Genomic DNA, 25,201 nt, shown 5'->3' on the forward strand with positions numbered 1-25,201 from the left:
ACGCCTCAGCCCAAGACGGGAAGACGTCCCGCGTGCCCTGGAGGGCTGGGTAAGGCACGCCAGGGACACCACATTTCAGTCCTTAAAGAGAACGAGCTGTTCACCGCTTCCCTCGTAACTTCCAGATTGTATTGTGCCTGGAATTATCATGTTTTCCATGTAATTTTTTTAATGTTATAAACTACTTTAAGGAAAAGAGATAGTCAAGAAAATAAATGCTTATTATGTTTTGGTGACACTCTCAGTTGTAACAGCTAGCGAATAATAGCCTTTCTGAAGGAAGCAGTTGTTTTAAACCAGGAAGCTCTAAATAGATGTAGCAACGAATTTTCAGCAACTTGCTCAACCTTTTTAATATTTCATCACAAAATCAAGAAATGTACATAGAATTCTTTACACTTATTTTACAGAGTAAAATATAAGTTTCTTACAGGCATGAATCCTGAAAATGCAAAAAGGATTATTCAGTATAAATACAATGAAGAGAAAGTAAGGATCAGACTGATATTACCATCTGGACCACAGTAATTTACACAGAGTAAAATGTACATTCGTTTTAGGTTTTCCAGAGTTCATTTGGTTTGGCTTGTTTCCACAGTGAGGATACCATACTGAGATCTCCTCTTTGAAGACAGTAACCTGACCCCAGTGGTAACTTGTGTGTGTAGGAACACATCTATCCTAGCGTGAGCTGCACCTGAAGTGGTTAGTCCCACTTATTTCCTATCCTTCTAACTTGAACCAAGCCAAACCAGATCAGTTGGATCCAGCTACAGATAATATAGTTAGAAATAATAACCCTGCTGAACAGGAACACTGCGTCTTAAAAAAATCTAAACACCTTTTCTTCATATTCATATTAAATTAAACCAACCCAAGTAGAACAAATAATTCACATTCTTATCAGGTTAAATGAAGTTTGATTACAGGGACCTTTAAAGATTCGTCCTTTTCCTCCCTCAGAATCAGCAGAATTAGAAAATTTAGTCTACTTAAATCATACTGAGATGAAAATTAAAGTTAAAAGTCAGAAAATGACAGTGAAATGCTCCCAAATCAGACATGATTGCATTCCAAAGCCAGATACTGGGGGAAAACACACACACACACACACACACACACACATTATTCAAGTTCAAATAGAAAAGAAATACTTATATGTAGATGCATAAGTTTTTCTAATGTATTTACAATCAGTTTCATATACAATTTTTGACCTGATTATATATTACCCTCAAAGTGAAAAAAAGTCACATTTTCCATATATAAAATAGTATTCAATTATTTAAAAATCCATACAAATCATATTTATAATTGTTTCTTGTTTAAGCTCTCATCATTGTCTTTTCTCTATTGTATTTTCAAATTATGCAAACAAGTTTGTGTATCATGACCAGTGTTTGTTAGGTATCAATGCTGAGTCTCAGATTTGTTGTCACTGAGTACAAGCGATGTGAAGTCTATGTGTGCTGGGACATACCATTCACCAAACTTCTCAGCTGTTTCACGACTGTCTCTATCAGCTTCTGTTTGTCTCGATCATTCTTTCTGAACTGAGCAAATATATTGTTCTTTTTGCTAGTATCCTTCATCCTAGGAATATATGTGAAAGAAGAAGCTTTAGTAAAAGGAAATTAAAAGCTATGCCGTCACAAATAAAATATCTTGGCATGCTCTGGATTATCTCACACTAATCCTATGCTTGAAAAATATAGTTCAAAGAAAATAGGTATTACTAATAATATTACAGAGATAGCAACTACACAAAAAATTAGCAGCTTTATTTTGCATTCTATATGAAGTGGTGTTTTTGCATTAGTATGGAAATCTAAAGCATAATAAGTTTGCTTATATCATACTATTTTCTAACATCATTTCATAAAGTATGCTAAAATACATACCCTCTATGGACTCTGCAAATCACATTCATAGCAAGACAAGGTGAAAGGAAAAATAACATTAGAAAATCAAAAGCAGCCTTTTTTTTTTTTTGCCTCAGTGGTGTTTCATGGCATTGCAAAACAAGTTTACATTTATTTAAAACAGCTCCTTGTGTCCTCTCAAATCAAATACACCACATATTTTGAACTGTTGGGGAAAATAATATACACTTTTAATTCAAAACTTGAAAAATTTAAGTGATACTTAAAATGAAATATGATAGAGTGAAAAGAAAATCTGCCACATTGAGAGGGAAAAGTAACACCTACACTGGTATTATTTTAAATTGGAGAACACATATCAGTAAATATTCTATTATTTCAGTTTTTATAATATTATTTTTTCAAAACACATACTTCTCTACCTGTAAAGATTCCAAGTCCATCACGGTAGGATTTAGACAGCACTGGTGGCAAACATTCCAATCCCTAGCCATGTTTTACAAAATGCCTTCTTTCCTGTGTTACAGTATTTTTAAAAAATAGTTCCGACTCTCACTTATCTTTAGTAAGCATATTTCCATAGCCAATTAAGCCTGCTATTGAAGATACAATAGGAAAATTCTTTTGTTCATATCAACATAAACAGCAATCTCATATATAAAACTACACTAATACTGAAGGCGAGAAACAAAGAGGCTTATATTTTGGTCATTAAAAATGAACTGAGCTTTTAAGCTCCATACAGACATTTCTCTTTTGATAAAAATCTCTAGTTTTCAATTATTACTGAATCACAAAATGCTAAAATAGCATGACAAAAAGTTTCCAGAATATACTCACTTCTCCAAAAGAGTAAGGGCTGTGTTTGGATTTACCCGAAGGTACTTAGAAGCTGGCTGTCCATAATCAGCTAGGTAAGTAGACCAATCCCAAACCATGAACAGGTCAAGGAGCTGAGGAAGATGGGGGAAGATGTTAAACCGACTTGTGATTGTTTCTCTACAGCTTATACATAAAGTATATGCTACTCTTTTTCCATTTTAACGCAACCTGCTTCTTGGATGCAACAGAACGGGAAAATTCATTTTTAAAACTTCATTAACAAAATTTTATAACCAACATAGTAGATAATATCTTTTCACTTTTGGAATTACTAAAATTGTCTGGGGTTGCTTTTTTTTTAATAAACTACTTAATTGCATTTTCAAACAATTGTAAAATACTGAAAACATTGTTAATATAATTATATTAACACTTGTACTGATGTATAGACATCAAATCTTTGCACATTATTCAGCTTATACTCAAATTTTATTAATAAGGGTTGGTGATACTAACTGAAGAATTTTAAAGAACTTAAATTGAACCCTTTTTCTTAGAGGTTAAGTATGTTTACCTTTCAAAGAAGCTGTTTGCACCTAGACTTTTCCCAAAGTAATTTAAACCGAAAAGCTCAGATAATCTCAATGAAGTACATTAAACAACCTCTGCTGGATTCTCCCCAGTGACAGATCCTCAGTTGTGTTATGAAATGAGGCCTTCAGGACTCAGCCTGTTAACTCTAGGCAATCATTTTGTATCAACAAACAACAACAAAAAAGAAACCCTCTTGTTTTCCATAGTGTTTTAAAACTATTTGCTTTATACTCTCCAGTTAGAATTGTTGTCAAATATGGAAGTAATCTTTTAAAAGCAATGCCATGCCTAAACCAAAGCACCAAACTCCTTATCCAACTTTAAAACCCTAATCCCCTTTAAGCCATTTAAAACCAACTTCCTATCCCCATTTGAATTGTTTCAGAAAGCTAAATGCTTTACTTACTACCTTCCTTCAGTTTTTATATTATTCTTTCTTTTTGTTTTAGCTCACTTTAAAAGTAAGGGGTGTATTGGTTTTGCTTTCAAATGAAGGAAGAGGCATTTGTATTTACTCATAGGATATGTGAGCCAACCCACTGGCTCTGAGAGGGATAAAACTTCTGGGGTGATTAAAACCTACAGGAAAGTTACAAGAAACTAGTTCTTTCTTAGGAAGATAATAGACTTGTCTGACTCTTTTCCCAGCCAGTATACAGCTAGTAATACAGATTTTCTTGTAAAAAGAGGAAAATTCTATAATGAAAATGTTAACTACTAATATTAAAAGCCACACTATTTTCTTTTGGACAACATTTTAGGCCATACCAAAAGTTAAAACACTGATACAGAAACTACACGGAGACAATATTAAAAGAATATACTCTCTGAAAAAGAAAAGGGAACGTATTTCAAGTTCTGTGTGATTTTGGACTCTTGCTTGCAACAAGTACATTTCCCCCTTCTTTCACAAGGAGGAAAAGTTACTTTCTACACTCCACAGTGAAAATGTAAGTTGGTAGAGCTTCTCTGGAATGTGAATTTGCAGTATGTCTTTAAGAACCTTATAAAAAATGACCATTCTCTTTGACTCAGTAATCCTACTTCTAGGAATCCAACTTCAGGAAACAATAAAGGTAGACAAATTTATGAACAAATATATCAATCTCAGAAATGTTACCTGTGTTATCAAAAACTGAAGAAGGAGAAAAAACAATGAAAACAGTCTAAATCTCAGTATTAAGAGAATGGTTCACCCAGAAGGTGAATGTTATATGGTTATTCAAACTGATGCACACACAGGATTTAAAATAGCTTGGGAAGGAGCTTATGATAAATGCTGCTACTAAAATTACATAAAATCCATCAAAAGAGACTGGAAGAAAATATGAGAAAATGTTAAGAACTGGTTGTAATTTGGGTGGTGGGATAATGGGTAACTGTTAACTGTTTTCTTTATTTTATTAATATCCCACAATGGACATGTATTAATTCTAGAGTTAGAAATGAGGCTTACATACATGTATATATCCATATTTTGATAAATTCAATAATGAATAGTCCTTACACAGTTGTTAATAAAAGCCTCATTTTGAAGGGGTCTTCTTTCAGGTATACACAGGTATGTGTTTGCACAAGTGTGTGTGGGATGTGCACAGTCAGCAGAAAGTAACCCCTTAACGTACTGGTTGCAATTTCCCTTTCTTTCCAAAGGCATTAGCAACATGACCTTTGGGATTTGGAAGAGGAAGAGGCCTTAAAATAAAGGCTGATCTACCCCCAAGTGGCAATGGAGGAGCCCATTTAATGAATTTAAAACCTACACCAACTTCAACTGTGAACACAGAACTGGTTCTTCTACAGCACAAAAATAGACTTTCCTAGATAAAGAAATATTATGCTTTTTTTTTTTTCACATATGGTCAGAGACATTCATATGTAAATTCCTTACAGCTAGAAATTACAGGAACCACAAAATTTAACCTACCTGGCCACCTATAGACAAGTCTAATCTACATGCTTTCAAATTTATACTAATACTTCATAGAAATACATAAAGTGCATAGTTAACTAGTAGATACCAATGGGAATCTGCATAAATTTGCACATTAATGGTTAAGGAATGCATGGCCAAGGTGGATAAAAGGGCTCTGGATCTAGATAAGATGTACTTATTCGTTCCTCAAATACTGACTGCCCACCTACAATGTGCTAGCTACTGTGCTAGGTATCAGAATATAGTACAGAATGAGACAAGTCCCTGTCCTCAAAAAGTTCACACTGTAGGTGGGGAAAGTAGGGAGGCAGACACTTAATGAGGAAACAAGTACTATTTTGAGGTTAACATGAAGAAATTGTAAAGAAAAAAACTATTCACACAAAATCCTAGTGAGTTAAACTACAGTAACACATGAGGAAGTAACTCTCAATTTAATATCAAGCAAGGTAGAAACAGATTTATGTAGGAGCTGGTGACCACTTGCTCATTATTTTCAGCCCATGAAAGTGGCATCAACTTGAGCACCATTTCAGTGTCTATGTCCCAAAGGATACATGGATGTGGATGGAGAGGGAGACAGGGCCAGCAAGCATGCTGATCTCATATTCAGATTTCTCAATTCCGTGTGTGTAAGGATTTTTCAAATGCATAATACCACATTTCAATAAGTAAATAGAAATAAACTTCACAGAGCTGGGCAGGCAGACTCAGAAAGTGTGGCCAGCAGAGTGTAACCACTCAGTAGATATTCAAGAAACAGCTCCCTGATTGATGACACCAGACCACTATTCCAAGTTTACTGGGGAGTTTTTTCTTAGGCTTTGGGAGCATAACAGATCAGCTCCCTGCGGACAACTCTGGTTTATGCTCTCTGAAAAAGGCCAAAGTTGGCCTGCAGGCAAACGAGGGCAAGTGAATGCAGTCAACCACTTCCTGCCACCTTTCCCAGGCTTTCACTGGGGCTTGACAAAGGGGACAGATTCCCTCTTGATAAGGCATTGGGTCTAATTAAGGTAAATGATCTTCCTAGAAAAAGAAGCACTAATATTTCTGAATGGCCTACCCATATCCCTCCATCCATAACAATTATAAGGTCCTTTTTCACTTTTTTTCTGGGGGGGGGGTAATTTGGTTTCTTTGTTTATTTTTAATGGAAGTACTGGGGATTGAATCCAGAACCTTGCGCATGCAAAGCATGAGCTCTACCACTGAGCTATATTCTTCCCCTCCTTTTCCACTTTTTAAAGTTAAGTTCTATTGAAGCGAAAGATGTAATACAAAACTAGGATGTTATCACAGGGTCCTACCTAACACTATGCCAGGCCAGATTTATGGACTGAGTCCATTGCTAACAGGCTGCTACCTATGCTTGCTTTGATCAAGAAGCACAATCCCTGGTCTTCGAGATGGTTTAAAAAGAACATGACTGCTCTGGAGCCAGTGTGACAGGAAGGGACGAGGGAACTGGAATGGCACCAGGTACAGCCACTGCCACTCGTCTTCACACAGTCACTGCCTTGGGGACTGTCTCTCACACTCGGTGAGGTTTCACAGGATATACTATGCCCTTAATATTAAAACCTAAAGTATGGAAAAGCCTCACTTCAACATCTCAAGTTTTGCTTCTTTCAGGTGGCAGTACACAAATAATACATTTGTTATTAATCACACAAAATCTCTCTGTCTTATAAATAAACTGTAAGACATGGCCTCAACAGGTGAATTTATTAGTTAACACATATACCTGAAATTCAAAGATGTAGATCAAACATGAACAAAAACAAAAATCTCCCCTAGATTATCCAAAAGCAATTTTACAATTACCTATTAAAGGATAAAGTCAGGCATATTATAATGAAAATTGGTATTAAGTTCTAAAAATGGGCTTATCCCAATAGTCAAGGAAAGTAATTCCATCTTAAATCCTTTTGGGAAGTAAGCAAAGTATGGATCACATAAAAATGAATAGTCAAATAGTGTGCCTGAGTTCTATTTCATCACGATTTGTAAGATTACTTCAAATTAGTAACCTAACTTTTTTTCACCAAGGATTCAAAAATACCCTTCATAACTAATCTGATAACACAGAGTGGGTTGATGCCAATTTTTTAAAGTGAGTTGTACTTCTCACTTCCTCAGTGTTCCCTGTGTGTGTCCAGCAAACAAAAAGATTCAGCTTAAGGCAAGAAATGGTTGCATGGGTGGTCCCATTTATATGCTCAAAATAGTTGAATCTCTTCGGAATCACTGAAGAATTCATCTGTGTCAATGCATTTAGCTTGCTGACAGTTTCCCATCCTAAGTCGCACTCCAAATCTACACCCAAGGAACCTGGGGTCTTAGACCTGTTGAGATCACTTTGTGCAAATAACACAATGAATCTAGGCCGACTTAAAACCATTCTGTGGAACTCCTCAAGTGACTTTTTGCCTTTGTAAAAGTGAACCCAGAGTGCCAGGTCATTTTTTCCTTGAATCTGGTTTAGCTTTCATTGTTTTGGGTCTTTTGGGTTTTGCTTTTGAAGCACCTCAGGGGCAGTGACCCAAGACAGAAAATAAATAAAGTTAAGCCAACCTCAAGAGAAAAGCAATTGGGGATACCAGGTTTGCTTTTGTAAATGTGAACAGTGACCTGGGGGCTCAGGGTCAACCTCAGTCCCCCAAATTCCCTTTTCCAAACACCAAATCCACCTGGGGCCTCAGAGTTGCTTTGCAGATTCCAAAAGTAAACCAGGAGATCATTTTTCCTTTGCCTCCAAAAAAACAAAGCCAAAGCAAGGGTTCCTAGAGTGCTTCAGAGATTTAAACAACAACAAAAATCCTCAACTAGAATGTAGTTTTAAGGAAGAAATATAATTAGGCACTGGAGATTCAAGAAAAATGGGTCTTACTAAATTAGCCACAATGTGGGGGAAATACAAGTCTTTTTTAAAAAATAGATGCTGAAATCAAATGATGAGCTCCATATGCTTTTTAAAACACTTAGCTTTACCCTCTTCCTAGCTATCTGAAAACATATGTGGAAGAGTCCACACACAGCATGGAAGAGAATTTTAAGTAGCAGTTAGAGAGGGCTTGGGCAAAAACTGTGAAGAAGCAGTATTGTGCCTCCACCCACCTCACCTTTTGCCCTCAGGTGTTAACTACCCTCAGGCTGCCGTTTGGCTCTCAGATACACCTGACCCCTAATCCATGCCTGCCCTCTTCTAATGTCCCATCTGCCAAACCTGCTCTCAGCCAGCCTATCCACTCCTACCTACGTGAGGACTGGGAATGAGCTCTGAGCACATTATGTCTTAAAGGCATTAGTCTCTTCAAGTCACTTAATTCAAATGAACTGCACAGCAGAAGTAAAATGTTCTTAAAGAACTGTTGTTGATGAGCTATGTAGTAGTCCTTAATAACTACTAGGTGAGTTTGGAATCTGGGGGAAAAAAAGAGGCAAAAAGAATTTACAGCATCAGATTTATACACGTCCATATTTGCTTTATCTTGAACTTCTTGGTCACTATCATGGTTAAAATGGCATTCAGATATATATGTATGATTTTATGTGGCTTATTTATTAAAATTAATTTTATCAAGCAATACATGGCTAATGATCAAATGGGGCACATCATGAAAATGAACAGTCCACTGCCCCACCCTTCCCATTCTCAGAAGCAATCATGTCCCCTTCTGTTTTAATGCTGGTGATCATCTCAATATTTCTAAATATGCTTATTTTTCTAGTTTTTATTGATCATCTTGCAGCTGTCTGTATGAGGGTTTACCTTACTTACACTACCTTCCTAATTTGGTAGTTATCACAATTTTTCCTCTATTCTTGTTTTCATAATTTTAATATAATTAAACTTCTATTTCTTGTTGTATCACCTTAAAAATTTTTAAGCCGTTTTGAGATGTATTTCACATACTGTCCAATTCATCTACTTATGTATACAAATCAATGGTCTTGAGTATATTCACAGAGTTCTGCAACCATCTCAATCAACTTGAGAACATTTGTATCACCCCAAAGAATCCCCCATACCCCTCAGCAGTCACTCTCCAAATGGGAGTCACATAACATGTGGTCTTTTGTGTCTGGCTTCTTTCACTTAGCACCATGTTTTCAAGGGTCATCCATGTTGTAGCAGGTGTTGGTACTTCATTTCTCTTTATTGCCAAGTAAGATTCCATTGTATGGATGTATCACATTTGCTTATCCATTCAACAGTTAGTGGACATTTGGGTTCTTCCCATTTGGGGGCTATTATGAATAATACTGATATGAACAAGTTTTTGTGTGGACAAGCGTTATTTCCTCTGTATATAGACCTAGGAGTAGAATTTGTTACAGAAGCTTTTAAGAGGATCTTTTGACTCTCTGTTTAGTAATATAAGAATATTAGCACCTTATATACTTGAGTTTTAAATAATTCTTTTGCAATTTGGGTTTAAAATATTTATATTATGTATTTAAGCCCAAATGACAAACAGATATTTAACTAAAGTTTCCTAAAAGTTTTTGAATGCAGGAAGTTATGAATGCAGGAAGATATCAGTACATTATTATCAAGAATTTTTTTAGCCTCTATTTCTGAAAAACAAAAACCCTTACAATTATCCAAACAGGAAGGAACATTTCAGATAGTTTGCTCAAGTAGATTTAACTCAAATAGCTGAGAGTGATTTTGGGTTTTATAATACCTCTACATATATATGTGATTTGTTTTTCCTCAGTTATGAGTGTACCTGGTACAACTGCCTCATATTGTAAGGCGGGTCACACATTGAGTGACAGCACTTATCTAATTACCCAAACCAGAAATTCAGATTCAGTCCGTTTTGACTCCTCTCTCTCACAACTCCTGTATCTAACTTATCGCCAAATTGTGCCAATTTAACCTCCTGAATACTTCCTGAATTCACTGGCCACCTACTTTCCACCCCCTACTACTACTACGGCTACTGTCCTAGATCAGACCGCATGCTCTCTCCCCTGGGGCCTTTGGTCTTGCCTATCCCCTCTGCCTCTCCCTTCTAATACCCCAGATCTCCACACGGCTGCCAGAGAAATGCAGCTAAAATACAAATCTGATCACATCATTCACTTGCTTAAAATCTTCAATGGCTTCCCAGCTCCCACAAGATAAAGTTCAAGCTCCTTAACATGACATGCAAAGTCATGTTAAGGTCACCTTTTGGCTTCCTTTCCTGCCTTGGAATTTAAGCTCCTAAAGGAGGAACTACTCAGTTCTCTAACAAGCCATGATGACTCCCCCCAACCAGGACATTATCATTTTCTTCTCCTCTGAGTCACCTTCCCTTCCTTTGTCACTCAGGTAACTCTTACTTATTCCATAAAATTTAAGTCTGCATTCATCTCTCTCAGGAAGCCTCCCAGACCACCTTGGCTGGGTTAGCTGTTTCTCTTTCATGTGTCCTCATAGCACCCTCCACAAATCTCTAGTGCAGTATTTTTCACAGTATGTTGGTATCATAGTTAATATGTCTGTCCACCCACTAAAGAATCAAATTTCAATGATTCCTTTTGTAGTCCAGATGATTCATGGCTACCTCAGCCCTGTCTCTTTCCAATATGCCAAGAGCTGAAGTGCCTTTTCCTTCTTCCTAATAATGTACTTTGTAAGTGCCTCAAAGCTGGTGACTTGCTTTGCTTAATATCTATATCTTCACATTTGGCCCAATACCTGGTATATGGTTAGAACCAAGTAAATATATGTTGAGATGAGCTGCAAATGTTACCTTCTGACACAGAATTTTATGTCTACACTGCACCCACATCATATATACTAATCAGATAGCTATGTTATCATTTACTTTACATGTAAACTATTTATGATCAAAGTATCTCTGAATTTTTAGTAATGTCTTATAATTATTCTGAAAGCCAGACTAGTCTATTTATGGACTGATTTAAATTGTACTATAGAATGTACTAAAATATTTCATAACCAAAGTTCTGCTCCTGAGGTTACCTTTTGTAAACTTACCACCAATGCCCCCATTAAACATGTTAAATAAACATTCCCAGGTCATACGTTTAATTTTCTGTCCAGATTCATTACATCATCTGCCACACTTATGTAACAGGTGGTTATGTAATGAATTTTTCACCAATGAAGCTCAGACTTCCAATACTAAAGAAATTAGGCCTTGGAACTCATGATGAGAGGTGTTTACCAGACTTTCAGTTCTCTCTGATGAGTCATTTTGCTTCACTGAATCCATGAAGAAGTAAGATCTGCTTGTATGAACTGACTTTGGAAGAACTCAAATAACAAAGGAAAACAATATGGATTAGTCAAAGAAGAAAAATTGTATACAAATGTGTATTTACTCCAGGATACAATAGTTGCTCAAATGAGGGACGCTAGACTAGACTGGGGTTTCTCTACGTGCTCCTTTAGAGTGCAGTCGTTAAGAAGAACAAGGGGAAGGGTATAGCCACCTTTTAAAGTCTAATTGGATATTCCTCTCCTCTCTTCTCCCTAAGGTTGTGATTCAAAATAATGCAAATGAAAACCTGCAGACTCTAATAGCTGGATTAACTTAGTATTGAATAAAATTAGTCCCATATGTTTTACTCTAAAATTTTGGCAAGTCAAGTAATATTTATTATTTATAATTTGTCATTAGTAATAAACACTGACTTGTGGCTTTTGAAAAAAACAAAACTAAACTAAAATTAACACTGAATACATCAGGCCTCATGGCATCTTATCATTCTATTCCTTAAAATGGAACTCATCCTATGGTACAACACAGAGAACTATATTCAATACTTTGTAATAACCTACAATAAGTTAGAATATGCAAAAGAATATATATGTATGACTGAATCACTATGCTGTACACCAGAAATTAACATAACACTGTAAATAACTGTACTTCAATTAAAAAATTACTTAATTAAAAAATAAACAAAAGACAATTACTTCAAATGAAAAAAAAATGGAATTCAGACCATTTGAAATAAATGAGACGTACCATGACCATTATTAAATCCCGCCTTAGGAGGAAAAGGGGGATGGTTTTTATGGTAATATCCTAGCAGGCATGACAAAAGCAGAAACCTCAGTTCTAGTGCTTGCAAGAAATTTTTGGTGAAGCGGGAACATGAATTTCAGATGCATATCTCATTTGTTCAGCTTTCTAGAGATAAGGTCTCAGTTTTATGACCTAGAATATAAATACACCATTTACCATTTTGCCTTGGATTCTCAAAGAACGCAGGGTTAGCTAGACTACCATACTTAGCATGATGGAAATAAGGAAAAAAGGATCTTTGTGGTCTCTATTAAAGACAAAGAATACTACATTACCTTGGGAAGTATTTGTACTTAAGGGGGCTTATGTCCTCGTACATTTTTTTTCCCAAATCTTAGATTTTGTAATCTTTACTCAAACAACTAAAAAATGTATGTATTTTTTACTTTTCTAAATCAAAAAGGCCCTTACTTCCCTTATGTCAGATAATTTCTTAACCCCTAATTATAAAGACCTGATTGTATATGTAATTACTTTTTGTCAGGTATAATTATTTGCTCAATAAACATGTTAGAACACTTGCTGCTTAGTGTGTCCGCTTTAACAGATAAATTTCGCTTTTCCATAGCCTCAAGGCATAATTAAATATGAAAAAAGCGGGGGGCGGGGGAGCAGTTATCAAACTACACTGAAGCTGATTTAGGAAGGTAGGAATACATACAGGGCAAGTAGTCATGACTTTACTCTGGGACCTGATGCTCGCCTGAGTGTTTAGTTACAGATTTCTGGGATGGGGTAACCCTAACACTACTGTGACGTGAATTTCAAAATGGGCAACAGACAGACTTTAACTTGCAGCTCAGTTAAGAAGCAACTACTGGTAAATAGCTACTGGCATCTTACCTTTACTACAGGTTATAGCAGTAGAATACAAAATGAAAAACTAAATAAAAACAGCAGGGGAAGGACTTACTTTCTTGGGAAGGTAAATGCAGCCAGTGGAATTAAACGGATTGTGATCTAAGTCCTACAACGCTTGCATGATGTGAATCTGCACTATGGGAGTGCAAAAAGAAATCCCTACCTGACCTCTGGATAACCTAAACAGGAAATTAGGACATTTCTAAGCAAAATAGGCTGTGTCATCCTGTTAAGATAATTGTTTCCATTGACACTCTGCATAAACATCTTACACAGGGCCATCAGAAAAAATTCAAGCCATAGCGTCTCTTCTTTGTAATACATAAAACGGCGCCTGGCCCAGTGCCCTCAACTCAGTTGAGGAGGTAAAGTTTGTTGATAATTAGGAAGACAAAGAAGGGGAAAAAGGGATAACAAACAGGTAAGAAAGTTGGAAGCATTCTTTAAGTATTTACAGAGACGTTGCAAATAAATTAATATTTTTTAAAAGGAATTTAATTCTTAGCAAGAATCTGGGTTAATTAAGAGAGTACACGATTTTAAGGAAAGATTCAGCAAACACTGCAACTTAAAATGAGTTGGCTTTTTTTTCCCCAGAATAATTTTAAAACATCTGACATTTGGTTACAGTGTTTTAGAATGTTAGAAATCGGTACCATTTGGTTGGGAAAAATCAAGCTCCTCCAAAGTCTCACATAATCAATACCCTATAAATACAATGTTTATCTGATTATATTTCACTTGGATAAGAAGTGCTGTTTCTTTTGACACCAATAGAGTATTTATGTCTATACCTTATTAAATTCCCTCTCTACTCAGTTTTTTTTTTAAATCAAGCTTTCATTTTGAATTAATCATGTAAGAGAGTTACAAACTCTGGGTCTCAACGTCCTCTTCTGTAAAATGAAGGGACTATGTTTTCAACTGACAAGCACTCTCTTTGACATTAGCAATGAAAAGATAATGATAACCCAGTCTTTGGATTCAAGGAGTTCGTAAGTGTAATGGAAGAGATTCATACAAACATAATTATGAATTAACATGCTAATCACACTGATAGAGCTGTGTATAGGTTATTATCATTAGAGCCTTCCATCTTGTTTGGGGGGAAGAGAAGTAAACCCAAGAAGGTATCTTAGATGGTACCCAAACTGACTCTTATAAAGGAGTTAATCAAGTGAAAGGCTGGTAGTTTTTCAAGCAGATGGAACAACATGACAAAGGTGAAAAGATAAGAAACAGTTGTGCTTATGAGTGTCATGCACTTTAGTGCTGCTGAACTGAAATATAAGTAAGGGAGTAGGTAGTACAATACAGGCTGGAGAAGAGGCCAGGGGTCAGGTCATAAACAGCCATACATGCCTTGTTTAGGAACTCTGGGTAGCCATTGATAGGCTTTAAACGAGGGAGCTGACACAGTCAGATTCTACACTTAGGTAGGTAACTCCAGCAGCTTCATGAAGAATGGATTTGAGGAGTGAAAATGAAAGGCATAAAAAATAATTAGGAGATTGTTTTGATAACCTTGAAATACAACAGAACAGATAAGTAGTAACTGGGATAGAGATAAGAGGATGGATAGGTAGCAGGCAGGTAGTTAAGATGAAAAGGATGGGTTTGAGAAATATTTAGGAGGAAAAGTCCCTGCAACTGCAACTGGTTATGTATCTAAGGCATACAGCATTTGTGCCAGCGATACGATGAGCATGGATGAATTCACCCAGGTAAGGTGTATAAAAAGCAGTGTCCTAAGAACAGAAGCCTCAGGGACACCAAATTTAGCGAAAAGAAAAGAAAGCCGCAAAAGAGACAGAAAAAAAAATGTTAAGAGAGTACAGCCTTTGAAGAAGAAAGAATTTTAGAGAGGATGTGATCAACATTACCAAACGCAGCAGGAAGAACCAGTTGGTTAAGGGCTGTAAAGGTCTACTGATCTTCCCTGGTGACCTAAGTGAATACTGTTTTAGCAGTGCAGCAAAGCAGGTAATGGTGGATTGAGGAATGAACGAGAGATGACGAAATAAGGACACAATTCCTTCTAAATCATTCTTTCAAGGAATCTGGATGGAAAAGAGAGAAAAAATAGATTGGAAATAGCTGGAATGAGAATAGAGAAGACACTCTCATTCTCTCTTTCCTTCTCTCAGATAGGAGAGATGGAACATGTTTTTAGGCTAAGATTGTTAGGAAAAGGATAAAGCAGAGGAAAGGTAGATGAGTCATGAAACAAAGTCCCACAGAAAAGATGGTGTTAAGGGCATAGGAAGATGAAAGACCTTTGAATAAGATGGCAACCCATTATCTGAGTCCAAAGGGAGGGAAATGAGGATGAGTGTGAATATAGATAAATTGATTGCAAAAGCAACAACTAGAGATTAATGGTGACAGAGAGCAATGAAGGAGGTTTAAAGGGAATGGAACTTTCACTCAAGAGTGGAAAAACAACAGGTCTATATGTAGAAATGGGAAACTAGAAGAATAATCTCTCATTCACACTGTGCAGTCTGTGAAAGAATGCATGGGTACCACTAGAGAAGGCTGCAGGGTGAGCAGTATCCTCAGAACTCAATGACAAGGAGGCAAAGAAAACAGTCTGCCCCACAGTAAAAGTTGTAGGGTCACTTACATTGGCTAAGAGGGCTAGAAGAAGTGAAAAGGTACAGAGTAAATGAAACAATGAGGGGAAAAGGTTGAGAGGTAGGAAGCAGTGGAGAAAGCAGGTGGAAAGAGTAGGGAGAAAGTACGTAACTTTATTCAGTAATCAAACATTTAATCTTCTAGAAGGTGGGATGCATGGCTGGGAAGAGCCAGAAATGACAATGTCTGACCAGGCCTCAGGAAGAAATGGTGAAGGCTGCCATGAGGTTTGCAAAAGGGCAGAGAGGCTCTGTTTGAATGTGGGTGATCTCAAGGCATCTGGAGCAGCAGATGGTTAAGGCGAGAGCTTCCAGGAGGTTTGGTTAGATTTTCTGAAGTCCCTTCTAATTCTCAAGTTTTAGGATTTCATGACCATGAAAATCATTGAATCACAGACTGAAGGTAATTGGAAGATGATCTGACATTTAAGAAAACACAAAAGCGTCAAAGAAAAAAGAACTACAAATTGTAAAACACTCTAGGGACTAAACTGTCACTTAACATTAAGTACTAAGCGTTATAATGTACACTTAAGAAGGAAGTTCAGGCAAAAATACTATAAATTATTAATTCTCAAGTCAAATAATCCCTTCAGCAATCTCATCATTAGTAAAAACTTTCATCATGACTATATATCCACTTGGCTCTTAAGAAGTCACTATTGACTAAAAGACTAATCTAAATTTATTTTAGTATATGTTTTTATAAATATATGAGTAGAATGTATCCTTTCCAAGTGCTAGCTGAATGTTAGCAGTGTCGAGTTCCACCAGTCATCTAAATTGGAGGATGGGGGGTTCTACAGGCAGCTGAGAGCTTCTGAAAGTTTGGAATATGTACATATACCTCCTTTTGGGGGTATGTTTGTTCCCACTTTCTAACCAAATTATGAGTCCTTCATGGGAAGTGTAATATCTCTTACTTCTCCCTTAGGGTATTCAGTAAAAGCTTGTTGAACTAAACTAAATTATGTTTCATAGAACATTCTGTGATAAAACATAGCCACAAAGGAAAAGCGACAGATTAACACACAAAAGCTTCTAATTTAAACCACTGGAAAAGCTTTGCACAAATACGTGCAAATATGTGCAGACCCTGGGACTCCTCCATACACAGATTAACTGAAGTGGATCCTGATAGTCTTTACACAGAGTTCACTAATCACCTGTTAACTTTTCATTTCTACTTCAGACCATTAATCATATTTGTGTACAACTTTTCACGTGAACATTTCATTCCAGTGAATTAGAGACTTTTCTATGTTTTATAAAAGGTGAAACTGAGTTTCAGAGAGATTAAGTGCCTTGTTCAAATTTATGTGTAAAGTAAGTAGGATTAGAAACTAATTTCCTCAGTTTATAAATTAAGATGGCTTGGGGAGATGGAGGGAGGGAGGAATGAACAGATGGAGCACAAGGGATTTTTAGGGCAATGAAGTTATTCTGTATGATACTATAGTGGTGGCTATATGTCATTATGCATTTGTCAAAACCCACAGAATGTACAACATCAAGAGTGAACCCTAATGTAAACTATGGACTTTGGTTGGTAATAATGCGCCCATGTTGGTTCATCAACTGTACCAAATACGCCACACTCATGAGGGATGTTGAGGATAGGGGAGTATATATGTGTGGGTGGGGAGGGCTATGTGGGAACTCTGTATTTTCTGCTCAATTCTGCTGTGAGCCTGAAATTGCTCTAAAAAAATAGCCTATTAGTGGAAAACAAAATGATTGCTTAATTTACACAAGATTCCCTTTTATTTGTACGTATAACCTATCTGCTTTTAAAAAGAATGCAATACTATTATATATAAAATATACTTTATATATAAAACAAGGTCCTACTGTATAGCCCAGGGAACTGAATTCAATATCTTGTAATAACCTATAGTGAAAAAGAATACATTTATATAATATATATGTGACTGAATCACTATGCTGTACACAAGAAACTAATACAACATTGTAAATCAACTATATACTTCAATTTAAAAAAAGAATGCTTGGTACAGTTTTTCAGAACAGTGCTGTAAGATTCACAGTGGATATAGCAAATATAGTATGGGCAATTTAGGGTAATTTTGTTTTATATAGCAAAAAGAACATAACAGTGAATATAGTGTTTCTGGTCATAATACTCATTAGTATGTGAAACAAACAGTCTATTATTGCTATTTTTCTGACAAAGCATTTAAATATTTAAACTTCTCAAAAATTACCCCCAACTCAAAGAAATCTATAATAAAAAAGAGAAACATTTTTATTCAATAAAACTTATTAGAGAAAAATATTATTTCTTATAAATGAATAATTGGAACTTTGGTAAAAATATGAATTAATTTTGAGAGGAAGGATAAAGTTCCCTTTTGGAAAGTGCCAAATACTGAGTTTATATCAAATAATTAGTTTAATGTATGTATATTTATCAAAGCCAGAATATCACTATCCTTTATTGCTGGTAGACTATTCTAAAAATTCCAACCTATCCCTTTCAGTGAAAAAAACAAAACAAAACAGCAAGAGTATTAATGATTAAAAACATTTAAATTTGGGACTACCTCTCTTTACATTATGCACTGGCTTATAATTCCCATTCTACGGAAACAAAGATTCACTCCTTGTGTAACACACTGAAAATTTACCTCAAAATTAATCATAGTATAATACTTACAAATAAGGAGTATTCCATATTCGCCTCAAATGCACAATTAAACAAATAATTTTCCCCCTAAATCTGTTAATTTTGTTTGTTGTCAAATTGCTAACTTAAATATTTCTCTTAAAAATAATTCTGATTGGTATAATTTTTTGAGCATCATTTTGGCAGTATCCAGTAATTCCAATTCTAAAGGCCTGTGGAAATACTTACACTATTGCTCAATATACATCCTAGAAATATTAACTGCAGTATTATTTATATGTAGAAAAACTGGAGACTCCATCATGTCCAACAAAAGAGGACTTTAATAAATTATGGTATATTCATACTATAGAACATTATGAAAAAATGAAAAAGAATAAAGCTGATCCATAATTACCAATATCAGATCATGTACTACTGAATGAAAAATGTAAATTATAGTATATATGATCCATTTCCCCACCAAAGCAAAGAACTCTACATGGGTGCATATGAGTGGCTGCATGTGTGTGTGTTTAAACGTATATTTTAAAAGGTCTACAGGGAAACACACTGATTATTCTGACAGACTGAAGAAGAGGAAAAAATGAGAGCTTTATTTTTATATACTTCTACATGTTTGACTTTTTGTGTTTTAAAGAGGGAGCATGCAATGTTAATTTTCTGATTGTAATAACTGTAGATAACTATTCAAAAAATTACCGCTGGGGAAAGTGTACCTAGGACTTCTCTCAATCGTATTTGTAACTTCCTGTGAGTCTGTAATTACTTAAAAAAAGAACTGTGAGCATGTACCATTTTTGTAATTACTATGGTGTTTGACTTTTTCCCCTGGTTTTCAATAAATTGTTTAGAAGGTAATTTTCCAAACTGCTAAACAGCTCTAACCTTTACCCTTAAAATAATCACAAAAATCTATTAGTTCAAAATTTATATCAATAACTGAAGGTATGAACGTAAATTACATACTTAGCTAAGCACATAAGCTGTAAGGCACCAAAATTATGACACTGGAACACAAAAGGACAAAAAGGCAAAAGTCATTTACATACAGCCTAATCCTTTATAATCTAAGCTCTCCCAAAGGGCAGCATACTTTCCTAATATCTGGACCTTAAAGGTAAACTTTGTGAGATGTCTGATCTTGTTATATTCAGGAATAAACCCCAAAACATCTTCCTTTAATTCTTTGGCACTTCAAATGAATTTAGGATTGTCTAAGGAAAAAATGCTTGCTGGAGGAGCTGTGTGAACAAGCTTGTTGTCCTGCTACTGTATCTAGTCAAGCATTTGGATACTACATCTTTGGCAAATCCCATTAATACTTTAAGAAGTCAAAGACTTTAAAACTTCTAAAGAAAGTTCCTGTGAAGTAGTCACAGGGGCAAGTTTAAGCAAGCAGAGTGTGTATGCAATAAAGTAACAAATATAATGCAAACAAAAGAAGATTTGTTTAATTATAGTGGAAATAATTGTTATTTAAAAGTGCCTTCTTCCTCATCATAAAAGAATAAACTGGACTAGTGGCAAAAGAATTGTATGTTATGATGCCTTAAGATTAGTAATAGAAGACAGAGATTTCAAAGTCAAGTTTTGGCAGACGCCCAGTCTCCAAGGCAAGAATTATGGCCTAACAATTCCTTCATAACTTCTATGGCTTGTTTATGGCCCTTTAGTTAGAATCCAAAGTTGTTCAGTTTGAGTTAAATACAAGTATATATTTATCAGGGTTCTAGTATCTTTCTACGGTGAAGTGTATCTTTTCCTAAATTTTATAACCATTTGGGGATAGGTTAGAGAGAGACTGTCAGACAATGTATAAAAGAGTGGAAGAAATTAGTATGGAGGATAATGAGATCAGGAGGTGGGTTCCCAGGGTACTTCCCTTATTATGCAATGTTGCTGGAAGGAACTATGCTCCTCATAGTTGAACATGACATAGATTTGGCACACCAGCCTTGACATCACCCTGATGAAGTAGGGTATGTACAAAGAGATGGTAAGTGCTTACTCAATCAACTAATGACACCTGCAATGCAAGCTTCACACAATTCACTAATTTTCCCAACAAAGATTAAGCATGCCATGAAAAAGTTCTCTCCCAGAAGCAAACTATACACCATCTTTCCTCACAGATTTCATTAAATCATTAAAATGTATAGTTGAAATAGTTCAGGAAACAGTTTCCCAACATCACACAGTAGCTATTAAGAGAAGCAGGAATCCATCCTTTTTCCTGATTTCCTACACAACAGTGTCCTCCTCAACACACCATTTGGATTTTTCAGTGGCTTTCTTTTTACACTGCTTAATTTCCATCCTTGTAGCCAAGATATCTTTCTGAATCTAATGGTCTTTATCTTCAACTTTATCTTCTTTGATACCAACTAACTCATCTCTCAAATTGTCTACTGTTCAATTCTGTTTCCCCAGTAGCTGGCTACAGAAGGCACTCAATAAATATTTGATGAATAAATGAATTACTAAATGAAGCAATAAATGAAAATCCATACATATGTAATGCCTTTTACTACAAACAGCTTTAGGATTCCACTAACAAATAATTTATTTATACACTGTCTTGTTCCAAAGGTGTTTTAAGGCTACTTACAAAAATATATGCAAGATAAATACAATTTAATAACTGAGAAAAGTCAGGGCCAAGAGAAAGTGAAGGTAAGAGAGAAGATAAGGTTATTATATGAAATGCATGTGACGGTTTTCTATATAGCTGAGTATTCTAGCTCCATAATAAAGAAGAAAACACAATTAGTTACATAACTCATGGTATTCCTGAGATAAGAACAAACCAGTTTCTCTGGATAAATTCAACTATTCTAATGCTGAAAACAGAAACTTCTGAGTTCCCATGAGGAAGCCACAGTGAAATACAGTGAACCATGGCATCAGTAATTAAGTAACAGCAATCAACCATCTGTACCCTAGGCTACCAAAATAACCATCTAACTATTCTTCCTAATTCCAATTTTGCCCCTTTTCAATCTATTCTCCTCAGAACAGCTAGTGTAATCTTTTAAAAATGCAAACCAGAGGATGATACTAATCGCCTAAAACCCTTAAATGGTTGCCCATCAAACTTAACAAGGCCCTCACAGTCCTGACTTGGCTCTGATCACCTTCCCAATTTCATTTGCACCTCTCTCCCCCTTGCTCACTACACTACAGCCATACTTTCCCTTCCTTGACAGCACCTTAGGACTTTGCGCTTGTTCTTCCCTCTGCCTGGAATACTATTACTTCCCCATATCTCCCAATTTCATTAGGGTATCTATTTCTATTCCTTAAAGAGGTTTACATTGACAACCCAATCTGAAGTGGTCCACCTAACTTACAGTCACTAGTCATGTTAACCTGTTTTTTTTTTTTAACTCACAGGATTTAAATGTATTTGAAATTCTATTTAAAGCCTTTTGAAATTATCATTGTTTCTTGTGGATCTCCCTCCAACAAACCAAGTTATGAGAGCAGGGATCTTGCTTATCTCGTTCCCAACTGTTTCCTGAACACTTAAAACAGTACCCAGAGCAGGTGCTCAAATATTTAATAAATAAAGACATATCCGGAAATGGGATAGCTCTTGGTGATCTGGCTTCATCTGGAAAGCTTTCAGTTTCCCTAGAGCAGTGGTGGTTAGATAACTGTTGTTAGGTTATATATGATGCCTTTGAGAGTCTGTTGAAAACACTGTACCCTCTTCTCAGAAATATGCACATGCAGACAAAATTTTGCATAAACTTCCTAAAACCAATCCATGACCCCCAGGTTAGAATCCCTGATCTAAAAACATGTAAGGACCTTTATGCAATGCAATTTATGTTATAACCAATTTCCGCCCATGGAGTTCAACGTTGAGGGAATAAAAAAGTTAATAAAAAGCTGCACATCATTCCTAACAGATTTCTCTACAAGGTGGTAGAATATAAAAGTAGTCAAATGAGTAATACTCATGGCTAATGGCTGCCTAGTCTCCTCATGTAGCACTTTGTATTGAGAAGCCCAGATCTGGAATTTATCATGAAAGAAAATGGCATACATGTTGATGACACATTAAGTAAGAAAACAGACCTGTGAAGGGAGGAGTAGTTTTATGGGGTTGCCTCTCTAAAAAATGGCATATAATATACTCTTGCTCCAACTATATGAGCTCAGACTGGATCAGGATATGGAAAGCCAAGTTCCAACAACTGAAAAAGTAAAACAAACAAACAAACAAACAAACAAACAAAACCTAAAAACAATTAGCTTAATATTCAGAATGATCCATGGACTCTTCTGGGAAGCAGAAAATCTTCCCTGGGTACCATTAATAAAAAGATGCATGTGTAGGGTCACAAAATGACTTTTAAAAAATATATTCTTCAAATTATGTCAGATCAAAGAAGTGATAGAAGGTAAAAGAGTTTATTTAGGTGTACCACCCCTCATTTGCCTGCTGGGGAGGACTTGGTGACAGGTAAAAGAGACCAACTGCACAAAGCAGCCTTTGTTTCCCTATCCCTTCTCTTTTCGTATCTGAAGGTGCTTACAGCTAAGAACGTGTAAAGTAAACCATCTGTGCAAAAACTTTTTATAAGTTCTAAAGGACTTAGAAGTTTTTTCATCACTTTTAGTACTACTAAATAGTAATACTATTTTCTTTGTGGAAGTTTTGTCTTTGTTTTAAGGTTCTTATTTTGGAAAGTATTAGATTTTCTGTCTTCAGGAAAGGTACAATTATCTTGAAAAAAAATCACTTCAAATGCATTTGATACTAGGAGACACTTTACAGCAAACAAAATACAGAACTTACCGTGATCATCTTATCAAAACATGTCTCTTTCAAAATTTTCTCATCTCATTTACAGTGTATTAGTAAGTGGGGCAGGGGATGGGGGGAAAGGTAATGAATATATTCTTTATTTGTCTCCAAGTATGCATACTGTGGCTCAATAACAATAGCCCTGGTGATTTACTAAGGAATCTGACAACTGTTAGGATTTGAACTCCCTATGAGCTGGTATTTTAATTTCCCACTTAAATCTCTTCATTCTTCACAAGCAATCTTGTGTTACCATTTCATGCTTCTTAAAAACAAGTTATTCTGTATGACTGACTGACTGGTTTACTGATTCTAAGTAGCATTAATCCTCTAGTAATTATCATCCTTCATAAAATCATCTGAATGTTTTAAAAAAAGGAAGTTCAACAAATTATTTTTGAAAACTTTCTATTATTTTTCATCATTTTTGTATTTTTACATCTTAATATTTAAATTTCATCTATCTACTGAAAGGATTACCTATTTGCTATCACAGTCCTCTGTTTTAACATAGTTCAAAGAATCCATAGATTAACGCAATGCTGTAGTGGCTCAGATAAATCAGTGTTTTCAAACTGTGTGCCACTGAATACTGCTTTGTAGGACAGTAAGAGATTTTCATATGTGAAAAGTCTTCAGTCCTGGGGGGAGGGTATAGCTCCATGGTAGAGTGCATGCTCAGCATGCGTGAGGTCATGGGTTCGATCCTCAGTACCTCCAGTTAAATAAAAAGAAAGAAAGAAACCTAATTACTTGCCCCCCCAAACAACAACAACAAAAGTCTTCCATACTCAGACAGGTTTGAGGACGAGGAGGGATATACCTTTACTACAGGACTTCTCAAAGTCTTTAGTGTGCTAATGAAATTATGAATTTACAAGAGAGGGACACAATATGCAGGATTTCCTAAAATTATCTGACCATAATTTACTTTCTTCATGATTAACTATTCCAAACAACAGTAGTTTAGGAAATGCTGCTTTATTTAAGTTCTGTTTTATATTAAGTCATTGCTGATCACTCAGTTAAGATGTATACTGCCTTTGTCTAAATTCTTATAATTCCTTTATCCAAAATATTTCTTTATATATAAAAGAAAAAGCAGTTGGTTTTGGAGCAATGACATTTCTTAGAAATAGCTTTTATTATTTTAGTATCCCAAGATAAATCAAGAAATATTTGTATTGGTTACACTTTTACTTAAGAAGGAAGAGGAACGTGTCATGTATTTTTAGAAATACTCTCAACAAAAATAATGGAAATAAAAAATTTACTGCTTTTAAAGAATGTTTGTTTATATGGAACATTAATTTATGTGGAATATCCCAATTCCTAATAAGGTGTTTCTGTACACCAAAAAAATGTTTTTGAATATAGCTGAATAATTTGCATTCACGTATACAACATTTACTGACTGTTTACTATGTGCTAGGAATAGGATTAGCAATGGATGTACAGCAGTGAACAAAAAAGGCACGATTCTTGTCTTCATGGGATTGTAGCTTAGCTTTTTTTATGTTGCCTGTATTATTATGAATACTTACTCTGGACTTGCTTTATTTTTTAAAATACCTTTGATGTGGTGAGGGTATAGTTAGGTCGATATTTTAAAACCTCAACCCTACAACTAATTTGTTAATGAGGAATAGCATGACCCATGAAATGTAAGCACATGGTTAACTGAGGCACAATAGAGCCCATTTTACTTGTATATTAGAAACATGAATCATTTATGCCTCAAAGTCTTGTGTTTTACAATTACTTTACATTAAAATGCCATGAGATCCAATTCTCTTCAACAAATGGTGCTGGGTCAATTGGATAACCATATGGAACAAAATGAATCTTGAACCTTACACCGCATACCATGCACAAAAATCAATTCCAGATGGATTGTAAACCTAAATGTGAATGGTAAAACAATAAAACTTTTAGAAGAAAATAT

General features: G+C 35.5%; 1 protein-coding gene across 2 annotated transcripts in view; it reads right to left on the bottom strand.

The window, feature by feature from the left end:
* Positions 1 to 324: 324 nt before the first annotated feature.
* Positions 325 to 25,201, bottom strand: part of EXOC6 (exocyst complex component 6) — a 169,221-nt gene continuing 144,344 nt past the window's right edge. The window contains exons 21-23 of one of the 2 annotated variants that reach the window (XM_032491313.1): positions 2,724 to 2,836; positions 1,902 to 1,913; positions 328 to 1,593 (exon numbers count right to left, since the gene is read on the bottom strand). In XM_032491313.1, the coding sequence (XP_032347204.1) occupies positions 1,461 to 1,593; positions 1,902 to 1,913; positions 2,724 to 2,836 (258 nt within the window). In that variant the 3' untranslated portion in view covers positions 328 to 1,460. Of the gene's footprint in view, positions 1,594 to 1,901; positions 1,914 to 2,723; positions 2,837 to 25,201 lie in introns of both variants that reach the window. The other variant, XM_032491312.1, reaches the window with a different exon arrangement.

The sequence above is a fragment of the Camelus ferus genome, chromosome 11, assembly GCF_009834535.1.
Source record: "Camelus ferus isolate YT-003-E chromosome 11, BCGSAC_Cfer_1.0, whole genome shotgun sequence".
NCBI lineage: Eukaryota > Metazoa > Chordata > Mammalia > Artiodactyla > Camelidae > Camelus > Camelus ferus.